This window comes from Nipponia nippon, unplaced genomic scaffold (assembly GCF_047370975.1).
Source record: "Nipponia nippon isolate SJK-2023a ecotype South Korea unplaced genomic scaffold, ASM4737097v1 scaffold_5, whole genome shotgun sequence".
Lineage (NCBI taxonomy): Eukaryota > Metazoa > Chordata > Aves > Pelecaniformes > Threskiornithidae > Nipponia > Nipponia nippon.
The window spans coordinates 78,745,108-78,758,912 of NW_028262369.1; the positions used below are offsets into that span (position 1 = coordinate 78,745,108).

General features: G+C 37.2%; 2 protein-coding genes across 9 annotated transcripts in view; both read left to right on the plus strand.

The window, feature by feature from the left end:
* LRP2 (LDL receptor related protein 2) overlaps positions 1-13,805 on the plus strand; it is a 168,662-nt gene that overhangs the window by 124,388 nt on the left and 30,469 nt on the right. For 4 of the 8 annotated variants that reach the window (XM_087731278.1, XM_087731277.1, XM_087731276.1 and 1 more), the window contains exons 75-82: positions 1,353-1,443; positions 2,050-2,117; positions 2,272-2,392; positions 4,510-4,639; positions 7,550-7,669; positions 7,765-7,872; positions 9,148-9,219; positions 10,282-10,447. In XM_087731278.1, the coding sequence (XP_087587404.1) occupies positions 1,353-1,443; positions 2,050-2,117; positions 2,272-2,392; positions 4,510-4,639; positions 7,550-7,669; positions 7,765-7,872; positions 9,148-9,219; positions 10,282-10,443 (872 nt within the window). In that variant the 3' untranslated portion in view covers positions 10,444-10,447. Of the gene's footprint in view, positions 1-1,352; positions 1,444-2,049; positions 2,118-2,271; positions 2,393-4,509; positions 4,640-7,549; positions 7,670-7,764; positions 7,873-9,147; positions 9,220-10,281; positions 11,807-13,675; positions 13,766-13,805 lie in introns of those variants that run through there. The other 4 variants (XR_015698695.1, XR_015698694.1, XM_087731274.1 and 1 more) reach the window with 3 other exon arrangements.
* The window catches only part of ABCB11 (ATP binding cassette subfamily B member 11), a 98,498-nt gene continuing 95,007 nt past the window's right edge, over positions 10,315-13,805 (plus strand). The window contains exon 1 of the mRNA XM_087731282.1: positions 10,315-10,447. The gene's annotated coding sequence lies outside the window, so the exon portion shown is untranslated. The remainder of the gene's footprint in view (positions 10,448-13,805) is intronic.

The following is a 13,805-nucleotide window of genomic DNA, read 5'->3' on the forward strand; positions in this document are numbered from 1 at the left end:
TATGACGTAATAGTGAATGGAAGTGTGCAATACGTGTTTAAATTAGGGATCAATAACACTGTTGATTGCATTTGCTCTTTGCTGTTTATTGCTCTGAGGATACTGCATTTGTTATTCTTTGCTGAAACTGATTTACATAAAATGTCCAGGAATTAAGAAAACTCTGCTTGACCTTAGTTTGAGGAAAAGGAGGAGAAAGCAAATAGGATATACAGTACTGTCTCCATTTTTGAACTTCAGTTTTTATCTTGACTTTAAGCAAATTTTCTAGCCAGTGAACCATGAGTGCCATAACTGACGTACTGACCAAACATAGCTTTTGTATATACTTTTGGTTTATTTGGTCCTTTCCCCATATTGCAGCTACTGAGAAACACAGCCTGTAAGACCTCTGCATTTCCCCTTTTTGTATACCAGTTACTTGAAGGGAGTTTTACCTGTAAGGAACATTGTAGCAACAGACTTCCTCTGCCTCTGGCTGATGAAAATTTTATGACAAAAGTATTATGATCTAACTTATCAGTGTAAGACAGACTGCCAAAGTCCATCCTTAATTTATAGCCTATAATGATGTCTAAGATCCAGAGCTTTTCCTATGTGAACTACACTTTTCTGACAGCATATCCTGAGCTCTTTCACTTTTTTTTTCACTTGACTGAGCATTAGAATAATATCAGAACCTTTGTAGCTCTGTGTTTGGGCCAGCTCAGGCAGCACCTGCCACCTGGGCACCTCAGGGCTCTTGGAGTGCAGCTGAGACACTGGCATGATGAATAACAGGCTTCTGCACTACCTGGCGCCAAGCTGTCAGCCTGTGCTCTGTACTGACAGAAAACCCCGAGAACTTCAGGTTTCTGTCTTGTTCTCACTGTCAGGATGTATGAGAGTTTAGAGGTCCCGCCTGCATGCGCATTTCCATCCACTGCTTTTCTTTGTAAGTAAATACGTCACAGTTTGGCCCTCTCTGTGCAACTTCAGGCTGGTTGGATGGAAGAGTCTGGGCAAAGGAGATAAAGTATTACTGCTTTCTGAATGGAGAGCTTTGAAGGGTGGTGGTGGGCTGCATTGCACGGGCAAAAGAAAGTGATGGGACATACAGCTTTTGAGTTGTCTGTGCCTACTTTTACGGACTAAGTCATTATTTTCTAAGAACATGTTGTATTTCAATTAAAATAAGCTAATTTAGCAGAAAAATAAATACAGGAGCATGTGCTATTAAAAGCAAAGCTTCTGAAAAGTAGCCTGTGAGTTTGCATACGCAAGTTCTGTAGAGATAAATAAAATGCTGTATAGTAGTATTTCTTCTGTTGAAGATGTCTCGATAACACATATGTGGCTTTTGAATTTTGCAGCCATTGAATCCCCTCCCACAATGCCGCCAGCATGCAGGTGCATGTATGGAGGAACATGCTATATAGATGAAAGTGGTCTTCCAAAATGCAAGTAAGTCAGTATGTTGTTAGGGTAGTCCTGGGTCAGATTGTGCTGATTTAGTCTCACAAAACAATTAAACTCTTTTTGAAATGTGTTGGAAATGCTTCAGAAAATGTCATGCATCTGCAGTAGCATGTTTGTAACAATCACAGAAAAACACATATATGCATGAAAATATCAGCAAATAAGCAATGTAAATGCATCAGTTGGAGGGGGGGTGGGAACGGGAACAAAACTAAAACCAAACACCAAACCAAAAACCCAGAAAGGCAAACCTCTGAAGATTCCAGTAAAATGCTATACCAAAAAATTCTAACAATGGAGAAGTAATGCTTAGTAAATGTAGCTTGGAACAGCCAGTAGGTGCCACCGATGCTCTGCTGAAAGCAAATCTTTTTGACTTCAGTGACTAGTTTTCTGACTCAGCACTTTTTATTTCCACTTTTAATTCTATGAAGATAGCAGACATACTATATTTACAGTCAGTGAAATATATAATTACTGAGCATGGAGTTAAAATTTATGGCATGTAGATAAACATTACAGAATATAATAATAAAGCTGAGATCCTAGACTTAATAAAAGCCATTCAGTCAGCTGTCTTTACATTTACAGGTGTTCTTATGGCTACACTGGGAATTACTGTGAAATAGGCTTGTCAAAGGGAGTGCCTCCTGGAACAAGTAAGGTTCAAGTATATATTACACTTGATATTTTGAGCTAAAGAATATATACTACTATGATACCTGTTCAGGGTCAAGCTTATAATTCTCTGGGCTCTTTTATACACTGAACTATGCTTGCTTGAATGTTTGCTTGTTCTTCTGTCTTTGATAGCAGCAGTAGCAGTGTTGCTGACAGTCATACTAATCATAATAATTGGAGTGTTAGTGGTTGGAGGCTTTTTTAACTACAGACGAACAGGCTCGCTTTTACCAGCGCTTCCCAAACTACCAAGGTATGTTTTGAAGACTTTCCTAGCTGGAATATCTGTGCACTGAAAATGTATGTTTGTTCCTAAATATTTCTGAAAAATCCAGTTTGTTTGCCGTGTGCCCATTCTGTTGGAATATAGGAGGTGCAGTGTTGCATCAATTCCAGTGGATTTTTGACAAGCAGTATCAGAGCTGATCATTATTTTGTAACAAAGGACTATTTTAAAACTCTTCTACATTCTAAATTAGTGTTTAAATAATGAGCAATATAGAAGACTCTTTATTACATCTGGAACTGGATATTCAGTTCAAAAAGATACATAAGATCATAGTTACATATGTTTTAATTTTTTATAAGACTTTGTCAGAAGATGATTCTGGCAAAGAGATCTTTTTAACATTGAAAGGCTGAGCTTGTCTGCAACACTGTAGTCATCTCTTTAAAAATAATATGGGGCATGTGTAGTGAACTTCTGTTTCCCGTGCCTGAGAAATCTGGGCTTTTTGTAGGTTCCTGCTCTTCTGACAGTCATACTGTCCAGTGAAAACCAGCTTTGTGAAATATCATTCAAAAATACTTGATGTTTTGAATCAATGAAGATGAAGAAAAAATATTTGGAATGATTTTAAATTACCTTTTTTAAAAAAAGATGTCAGAATATGATGCTTTGAAATTTTTTTAGCTTTAAGCAAATTATGTGTTTTTAAAGGCATGAAGCTGCATCTTCATAGTCTTTGCACCAATTTCACAGTAGTAGCTCTTAAATCAGTGTAATTAAATCATTGTAATCAGTAATGTGGATGTAGCTATAACTGCTTCCTCACTGGAGGATTACACTGAACTAATTAAATTTGTTTATGACTTGATGTAGTTAAATTGGGACAAAATTTTTGTGCAGATCAATGCTGCAGGACAAAGAGTTTGTAAGAGATCTCCAAGCTGCTCCCTGAAATTCCCTGTTTCTTGCTTTCTTGAATGGAAATTTTCTACATCATCAGATAGTGAACAAGTAGAAATTTTAATGCACTGACTCGAACTTTACTGTTCAACAATAACTCTCATATAAATTATGAGGCCATGTCAAATGGAGATGTCACTTTTTTGCCTGTTAGGCTTGATTCACAGTTTTCATTTCTGCCATGAATATGCCTTAGTGCAGCCATTGCTCAATCCCTCTTTAAACTGTTAACTCATACCTTTACTGCAGAGTTAACTCAAGTTATAGTTTAGCTGTTACCCTTAACATGAGACTTGTCCATGTACAGGAATCATAGTGAAGATTTACATCTTTTTAAAATTGAATCAGCTGATGCCTACGGGGCCAGCTGGTAAAGTGTGTGCACAACACACCTGCTGTAGGCAAGAGTTTTAGCATAAGCCAGCTCCAATGAGGACGCACAAATGGAAAGATTATTTCAATGCTTCTGTCTTCCTTCAAGTTAGGCAAATTTGACAAAATGAACTCAAGGTTAACTCTGCAGTGGATTTGCAGTTGCATGTTTTTGGGGAGTTCTGTGTGGAAGGGCCTGTATTTGGCTACTCGCTACTGTATTTCACCGCTCCTATTATTTTGAGCCTGACAGTGTTCTTTCAGCCCATTTCCAATATTTCTGATCCAAATCTAATGTGCACTTGTGGTTATTGTAAATCTGTATGCAGATTGAACATTTGCTTATATGAAAACAGTATCTTGTAGATATCTTCATGATTTGCATTAACATCTTTAGTATAGGTGTTGTTGGAATTATATCCACAAATTTGTATGCCATTTCAGCTGCATTTTTTTCAAAATCAGTTTCAATGAATTTGAGTAACTGAGTGGATTCATGCATTTGTCTGTAAATCAACACTGAAGTAAGAGTAGTCAAAATGTAGGTAAATTTGGGGGAATTGTAATTCATTGAGTTCATCTGGTGTCTACGTGAGTGCACGTAAAGGTAGTTGAGATCATTCTGAATGGGCTAACAGGTTAAAAAAACTGTTGAACTAATACAGGAATACTACTTCTGGTACCCTCGCTAGCTTGCTTATAGCCAGCAAAAATTCCAAGTGATAATTATGCTTAGAAGAACAACTAAAAGAATCTTTATAAGCTCTCTTTCTGTATAATCTGGTTTTTTGTTTGTTTGTTTGTTTTAGTTTAAGCAGTCTTGTAAAATCTACTGAAAATGGCAATGGGGTAACTTTCCGATCTGGAGCAGATGTGAGCATGGACATAGGAGTCTCTGGCTTTGGAGGAGACTCTGCTATAGACAGAGCAATGCAAATGGTAAGGTTTAGTTCTGAAACAATTTTTTAAATTGTGTTCTTTTAATGTCATTTTCAGCTGATAGAGTGAAGTCTTTTATGTAAAAAAGATAGTGAGATGATAAATGTGTTCTAGAAAAAGAAGTGAACATTGATAATTTCCTGAAATAGATTTTTGTAAATTGAAGAAAAGGACAAATGCAGGCTGTTCTTCAAAATAATGTGGCTTTTCTCAAGATTTATATGGTAGAAATTAAGTTGATTACCCCCTTTCCTATTTTAGCATATTCATAGAATATACAGGGAATGAATAGGCAAATGAAAATATTGTAACAAGGAATTTTTTGAGGGTCTTTGTGTTCCATAGAACAGGTTAAAATGCGTGGTTTTCAAATGCAGACTGTATGTTAGAAACTTCAGAGATAAAACTCAGGCCTAACCACAGAATACGCTACTTTGCACAACAAATTATAAATTGGACAGTTTCTTATTTTAGCAAGTTTAAACAAATCATGTTTAATAGTTTTGGGGACATCATAAAGTGTAACTCTACTTCATCCATGTTTTGTTACGCACGTCTGAGAAATAGTACAACCTTGTGTTTCCTATACTGTATAGTTTTTCCATGGAAAAAATGTTCTGCTGTTTACCACAAGTAGTACAATGTACAAAAGATTTTTACTTGTAGGAAACAGATCACAGGTATGTTTGAATAATAAGCACTTGCTGCAAAGTCTGTGCTGGAAACTCCCTAAACTTTTAAAATTAAGTTACAGACTTAAGTGACAGTAAATTAATGTGAAATGAAACAGGTAGTGAAGATAAGCTCATAATATATGTATATGACCTTTTTCTAGATGAAGAAACACACTTTGTTAAAACTAAGCAGCTTGTGTAATGAAACAACCATAAGAACATTTCAGTAAATACTGGGAAAATAGATTTAGGCTTGAATATTACCTCAAATCTTTTTTACGCATGAAAAACTTTACGGTACTTTCCATCATCTGAACATGAGCCAGCAGTGTGCTCAGGTGGCCAAGAAGGCCAATGGCATCCTGGCTTGTATCAGGAATAGTGTGGCCAGCAGGACCAGGGAGGTGATAGTGCCCCTGTACTCAGCACTGGTGAAGCCGCACCTTGAGCACTGTGTTCAGTTTTGGGCCCCTCACGACAAGAAGGACATCAAGGTGCTGGAGCGTGTCCAGAGAAGGGCAATGAAGTTGGTGAAGGGTCTAGAGCACAAGTCTTATGAGGAGCGGCTGAGGGAGCTGGGGTTGTTTAGCCTGGAGACAAGGAGGCTGAGGGGAGACCTTACTGCTCTCTTACAACTAGCTGAAAGGAGGTTGTAGCGAGGTAGGAGTCGGTCTCTTCTCCCAAGTAACAAGTGATAGAATGAGAGAAAATGGCCTCAAGTTGTGCCAGGGGAAGTTTAGGTTGGATATTAGGAAAAATTTCTTCACAGAGAGAACGGTTAGGCATTGGAACAGACTGCCCAGTGAAGTGGTACAATCACAGTCCCTGGAAGTATTCAAAACATGTGTGGATATGGTGCTTAGGGACATGGTTTAGAGGTGGGCCAGGCAGTTAGGTTACAAGGTTGGACTTGATGATCTTAAGGGTCCTTTGCAACCTTAATGATTCTATGATTCTATGATTTTCTGGCCTAATATTGACATACTGAAGTCCAACTGATGCAGTTTTTACATTGCTAATAACAGGTCTAGATACAGGCTATTTCTACTTAGTTGGCGTTAATTCTCCCTGTGTATTCAGATTACAAACAAAAAAAATGTATAATTCACTGGAAAGAATTCAAAGGGTTTGGCTTACGGCAGTGAAGAACTGTGGGATGTGCCTACTAAAATTCTAACTTCACATATGCATGAGTAGATCTTTGAGGGATATTTTTCGGTGTGGCTGTTCTTAGCCAAGCTAGGCTAATTTGACAGAGCCGACAAGAGTTCACTGTCTGGTAAAGAGCTATGCTCTGATAGCACAAAGCATGAATCTTAATGGCATGAAGCAGTGGTTTGTAGAAATGAGGCAGTTTTAAAGAACTAGCTGATGTACTATTCCCGTGTTACTCCTCACTATTCCTGTGATGGGGCTGTGACAAGGAGCAGGACAAGTGAGTCTGGGTAGGGTTTTGCTTTCATTACCCTTCAACCTGTTGATGCTTAGCTGGCTAGCCCTGGGTGACTATCCTTATGTGGCACCAAATATTTTCTTAAGAAATGCTTAACTCTGCACCTTTGCCCACCTGCTGTGAGCACTGTAGCTGCAGCTCAGGGTTTGGCACAATATGTGTGAAGTAGCTGCTATCCACACAGTGGTCTTCATGCATGGGCAAAGTATTGATTTATAATAAGAGATATGCTAAAAACTGTGAAACATTTTATTTCTGACATAACTCATGTGTTATAACTAAGGGGATGCACTTACTGCTTTGACTCAAAAAATAATAGCCATCTGCCTGCTGGGACAAAATGAATGAATCCCATTCTTCTGTATTTCAGATAGTGCTTATTAATTTGTATGTCATTTTGAAGTCCCTAAAATCAAATATTTAATGTGGGATTATGCTTCCTTTGATATTTCTTCCCTGTTGAAGGTGTGATTTGTGAGAGTCATTTTTCCTCATCATAAAATACTTCGAGTCAATTATTAAAATGTGGGGATTTTTTTGTCCAGCTATGAAATGGGGTAATATTGGAACAATCAATGGTCCAGGCTGCTAAGACAGGGAGTAAAATAATGGATGGTAAACTAACGTTATGATTTTAACGGATGCTAGATTTTGTCTAAGCCTACGTGAAAGTAAACATGCACTGTTCCCTGAGATGAAGAATTGGACTATTAGTTCCTAGGAATATGGATGTGTTTATTGCACTGCAGTTGTTTTGATTTTTTTTTTTTTTTTGCTTCATAGAATGAAAACTTTGCAGTGGAGTCAGGGAAACAGCCGATCACATTTGAAAATCCAATGTATGCAACCAGAGATGGTGGAGCCAGCACAGCCAGTGCAGTTACAGTCGTTCGGCCAACACATGTAAGAGAAACTTAGACTTGACTTTCATCTTTCATTTTCCTTTATGACCTTCTTTTCTTCTTTGAAGAATGTTGATTTTCCTTCTTCTCCTACAGATAGCAGCAGCTGGTAGTGAGGAAAATGAAAATTTTGAAAATCCTGTGTATGCCTCTGTGATATCTGCTAGCCCGAAGGAACCCCCTCAGAGTACAGATGTACCTCAGGTAAGACATAGAAATGCTCTAAGCCTGCCTTGTTTGTTTTGTGCTCCAAATCAGGCAAATGGAACTGTTAAGGAAGCTGCAATATAGTTTCAGTTCTCTTTAAATCATGCCATGGAGTTGGCACATAATCTGCATCAAGTCCAACTAACTGGACCATATTGACATGATTTACAAGAGCTGGCCAGGAACAGTTTGATAAGAGAAAAGCAGCGCAAGCACAGAATTGCCCAGGGCACACAGTAAGGATCTATTTGGATTAAACCCTCTCTTCTTCCTGGCCCACCCAGTTATTTTGAAGTGAACAGATTGAAACAGAAAGTTTCCTTTTACTGTTTGTTGTCGTTCATTTTAAGGGCAGATACTAGTCTGAAAATTGTAATGTAACTGCTGTAAATTGTCATTGCTCCCCAGCAGAAATTATTATAATTAAGGCTTTATTTCAGACTTTTAACAATTATTTGTAAACCCCTAATGAATTATACCTTGATAGAAGCAGCAGGGTGGGTTTTTCCACCCCCCTCCCCTCCCCCCCCCCCAAATATGAAAAGAAAACCCAAGAAAAATTATATTTTGGTCTAAAACAGTGAAAACCCAGTTTTTTTGGTACAGCAAATTGAAATAAGACATTTAGTCAGTGTACTGTCATCTTTTTTTTTCACATTTATTTGTAATTTTGTCCATATTTAAAAGTGCTAGCAAGGACATTTAAGACACTTGTTCTATGTGTTCTTGCAGAACATTTTAACAATCAAGATCAAAGTATTGCCTCATCTAGATTATTCATGATTCATGAAAGATACATTTTTATGTCTTAAAATCCATCTAAATGAGCTGATGGTGGCTTGTTTACAGGAGTATTTTCACACTGTGCACTAAAAAGCACCTCTGATGAGCTTTGAAATGACAGCTGTGTCAACCTGTTGTTGTAGTTTCATGTCCCTCAGTAATTTCTCTTGTGTTGTTTTCAAGACCATTTTTTTGCCTCTTTGATTGATTTGTCTGGAATAATAGGCTTCCATGAATTAATTTAGTCACTTTTATTGCCTTCTGGCCTAGCTTCGTGAATACTGCTTTAGGTAAAATAACCATAACTGGTTATCTAGCAGAAAAGAAGGTTAGGTCTCATGCTTAGAATTGCAACATGGTAATGCAAGAACATCCAGCTGAAATCACTGAGTTAGCAGTGAGTGCAAGTGAAATCCTACAACAGTGATGTCAGTTTCCAGAGAATTCGTGAGAAAAATGTGTAAGGTTCTAATAATTTTTATGTTTCAGGAATCAAAGTGGAGTTTCTTCAAGAGAAAAATGAAACAAAACACTAATTTTGAAAATCCAATATATGCGGAGGTATTGCTTAATATTGTATAATTCTATTTTTTAGCTAATGTGCTGCTGGACTTTGTTCTTGCTTTCATAGGATAAAGATTACGGGTAGATTCTGCTGCTAAGTGAAGCAGCACAGAAATTTCAGCCCAGGTCAAGGTAGGACTGAAGTGGTTTTGAGAAAAGTTATAGTCTTGTGCAGAATGAGGTGTTCAGCAGGCATCCAGCCCAGGCAGCACAGCTGCATTGCCCACATCTCTGCTTTCCCAGCCCAAGCAGTGTGGCCCGCTCCTGCTCCGGGGTCTCAGGGATCAGGGACCCAGCACAAGTGAAAGGCTGTTGTACTGCACAAGGAGTGAAGCGTCTATTTCTGGCCTCTCAGACCTGGCTTCAGCACTGCATAGAGATTCAATAGCTCTGTATACTGCAGCCCTGTTTCTATACCAGCCCTATTTTTTGTCATCCATACAGTTGGATGAGACAGTTCTTTTTTGGTGGTGTGCCAGCGGGTGGTATGTGTGCTGGAGGAATTCTCCCCTGGCTTGGGTATGAAGGTTTGGAGTTCTACTGACTTGAGCCAGTAATTCCAGCCCTTTTCATCTTACAGTTTAAAATTTCCAGATGGCTGAAGTGACTTAAGAACCTCAGTTGCACAGGCATATGACTAAAACTAGCTGCCTTTGTGAAGAATTTAGGTTTCTAATGCTTGAACAAGGTGAGAGAGAGAGAGTTCAGAAAGCCAGAGATTCCAACACTAATGAGTGTAACTATTTACAAACAGTAGCAGTGCCAATGTTATCTACATTCATGTACATGCATATAAACATATCAAGCTACTGACATTAAGCATTAAAGTAGAAGTCCCAGTGTGTGGATTAAGTTTGTAGTAGTGTATTTACTCAGCTGTACCATCTGAGGTGATATTAGCATTTAATTTTGTTATAGGCGGTGATGTGCAGAAATAACTTATACCATGACACTTGACTTCAGCAAAATACTTGGATGTTTATTTAACATTTCTGAAAGTTAAGGTTGGATGTTTTGTACATTAGAATGTAAACTTGGATTTTATGATTATTGTTTCAGATGGAAAAGGAACAGCAACAGGACACAGAAAATGTCCCTACTCCTTCTCCTTCACTGCCTCCCAAGATTACTCTGAAGAGAGACCAACCATTAGCTTACACAGCGACAGAGGATACATTTAAAGACACCGCCAATCTTGTTAAAGAGGACTCTGTGGTATAACTAGGTAACCGATTTAGGGAAAATTAGACACATCCATTTGCACATATATTTTTTATAAACAGAAGAGTAAGGTTCACATTCAAATGCTTTATAAAAATATATACATCTCTTAGCCAATGGCTGGAGATGTATGTTGAAACTATGCCTTGTTTTTTGACAAATGCCAATTTCTATTTTTATGAACAATTATCATGATGTACTATATGTATATCTTTGCACTGAAGCTGTCTGAAAGTAATGTTATAAATATATTGTACATTTGTAAATTTTTGAAAGATTATCTTGTTTGGTAATGTTGCTAGTAGAAATCTGTGTGGAATTGGTTGTATCCTTAGGGATAAATTCATTATATAAATGCTTAAACTAAAAGAGAACCAAACAAGGCAAATATAGGAACATTACTGATTTAAAAGATCTTTAGAGTATATATTTATAACAGCACCTTTTAAAAGTTCTGGGTGCTCTGGGCATCTTTACCACCTGTTTATATACTACTGTATGTAAAAATGGGTGTCGCCGTTTATCTTGTGTTAAACAAAAGATGGAAGAGTCAATGCAGCACCATTATGCTGAATAGTTACCTGTGCAAAATGTTGTTCTTACAATATCTTAACTGCCTGAGAGAAAATAATTTCCTCTCAATCCGTAAGACACATACTTTTCCTCTAGGTTCCAATTAACACCATTCCATTAATAGTGTTCTTAAAAAGATCTGATATACTTAGATTTTAGTGCCATGAGTACTTAATTTAATGAGATTTTCTCCTGCTCATCAATGGAATAGCTCTGTTCTTGGCTGGAGTCTCTGGAAGTAATTTGTACTATTAAATGAAGTAGCTAGATTTCTATAACAGCTTATTTCCAAACAGCAATATATGGAACATATTGGTTCATTGAAGAAATTATTCAGGTTTTTAATGTGAAAAATTAATTTTATTGACTATTTATTTCCTGAGGTGGACATTAATAGAAAGGGAAACAATTTCTACTAATGCAGTCTTTGTAGTTATCTGGTTATTTCTATAACCTTCCATCAGAATATACTGTACATCTTATTAGCTTTTCTATTAATTAGCCAAGGTAGTTTCCACAACATGAACAATTTGAGGAAACTCTGAGTACCACTGCAGGAACATGTTATTCAGCATTCCTGGCTAGCTATTAATATAATTTAAAGATTCCTAAAGTTTTAATCATTGAGACTTCCGCTATTTGATTGTTTTATATCTGAGTTCTCAAAATTTATACTATTTCTAATTAGAATGCTTATAATTTCTTTGTAATGTACTTTGATTAGAAAAGACAATTGGAAAATGATGCTGCTGAATAAATCTAATAAATGTATTATTTTATCACATCCTTATTCCAGAATTTGTGTCAAGGCTTTATGTACTTTTCTCAGTTGTGGAGACTTCAGTGCACTCTCAGATGAAAACAACAGTGCTTTAGATAAAATCAAGTAAGAATAGTGCTTACTGCTTCACACAACTGTCTAAAGTTCTTGATATAACATCACTGACATTGTATCACTGTAAGTGTGAAAACTGCCCCATTACACACATTAAATAAACTGGCCCTTGAAACAGGAAACTCTTTATTATTGATTGAAAGAGCCTGACTATCAAGGTAGTATGGACATAAGCGATTAAAACCTTAGTTCAATTGACTTTCATATCTGAGTGCTTTAATGCAGAAAATTCCTTAGAATCTGGGACACAGCATACACATCTGTAAGGCTATGAGAAAGGATTTCTTTGAAAGGTTGAAAGGCAGGTTGCTGTTCTTAAGGAAAGAGTTCACAATGTTTTTTAAAGAGAGAAGGCAGGGCTAACATTTCCACAAGACTTGCCTCCAGTTGCATACCACAAGAAAAAGTAGATTCAGTTTTGTGAATAGTCTTTGTCAACAGGAAGATCTGGAACCAGTTTTGGAGAAAACTGCTACTCTGTCAGCCATGTACCAGAGATACACCCCCCCCCCCCCCCCCCCCCAAAAAAAAAAATTAATTTTTCAGATGTGGAAGACAACCATCCCTGGGATACTGTGTAGGTAGGTAGTATGTAGATTTGCTTGTTTAACATATCTGATGGTGAAGGATTCCTAAGCTTCAACTGAGCCTCTTCCTCTCAGTAGCATACCGCAATGTACCCTTCTGATTATGTAAAATTTAATTTTTGGTACGTTGTTCAACAGAAGCTTCAGATTCTACTCCTAACTTTGTTTTTTCACTTGTATTATTTTTCCCTTATGAGGACAGTCCCTGCTTGGATTCTTGAATTCTGGACTCATTCTGTTTCAAAGGAGGTTGATTTTGAGAGATTTCAGCACCTTTCTGTAATCTGCCTCTATAGGGCTGATAAATTATACCATTAAGTGTTTTCATGAAGATTCTCTTTACAGCCGTCAGGCCAGATAGAGAGAACTATCTCTCTGCAGGTATTTGTCATGAAATGAAGCAAAATAAATTTATTCTTGAAGCCATTTGCCAAAGAATAGAACCTCAATGAAATACTTAAAGGTTACTAAACACTTTTTGCATTCTGTCCCTTTCTTGCACATGTACAAACACACACACATGCACCCTCTCTCACACACAGAGTGATGAAACTCCTTTTCTTACATTTGGAGTTCTGACCTGCACATGGTATTTTTGTAAGCTTAATTGAATTGCACATTAATGATTAATCACCAGCACAGTTCTTTAGCAAATAAAACCTTTACCCCTTCAATTTTAATATTTCTAGGAAAACCAGTTTCTGAGCCTCTGGCCAGCAGCTTAACAGATAGAAATAGTGTACAAGAGGCACAGTAACCTCAGCTAACATTTTGCCATTCTGAACACACTCTTTGTACAGTCGAAATAATTTGCCATAGCATACGCTAATGACCTGTTTCATCTAATGAGTGAAATAATAATCCTTTTAACTTGCAAAGCACACTGAGGATGAAAGAAATGTGAACGCGTATTATTTTTAATATTTTCGTCATAAACGATAGTAATATTAGGAAGAAAGTTAAAGTGTAAGTTTGGATACTCTGTTTGCATAGTAACAGAGTACAATGTAGTTTTGATTTTCCCTGTAACTGCATATCTGTAAAATAGCTTGTGTTTTATCTCTATGCAGTTGAATAGTCAGGTGATTGGATGTGGTCAAATACTGCAATTGTAATTTTTGGAATATGTTGCAATAGCTGGGCTTTGTTATTATTTGATTTCATGTCTTGTGTTCAGAAGCTTGTGAAGTTTAGCAACTCCTGAAGATGACCATGAGCAAACCCCCCAAGAAACAGATGACTAAATCTGACTAAATACATTCGTAAGGTACATGTATAAGATATATGTTCTGAAAGGCCATTGTTTT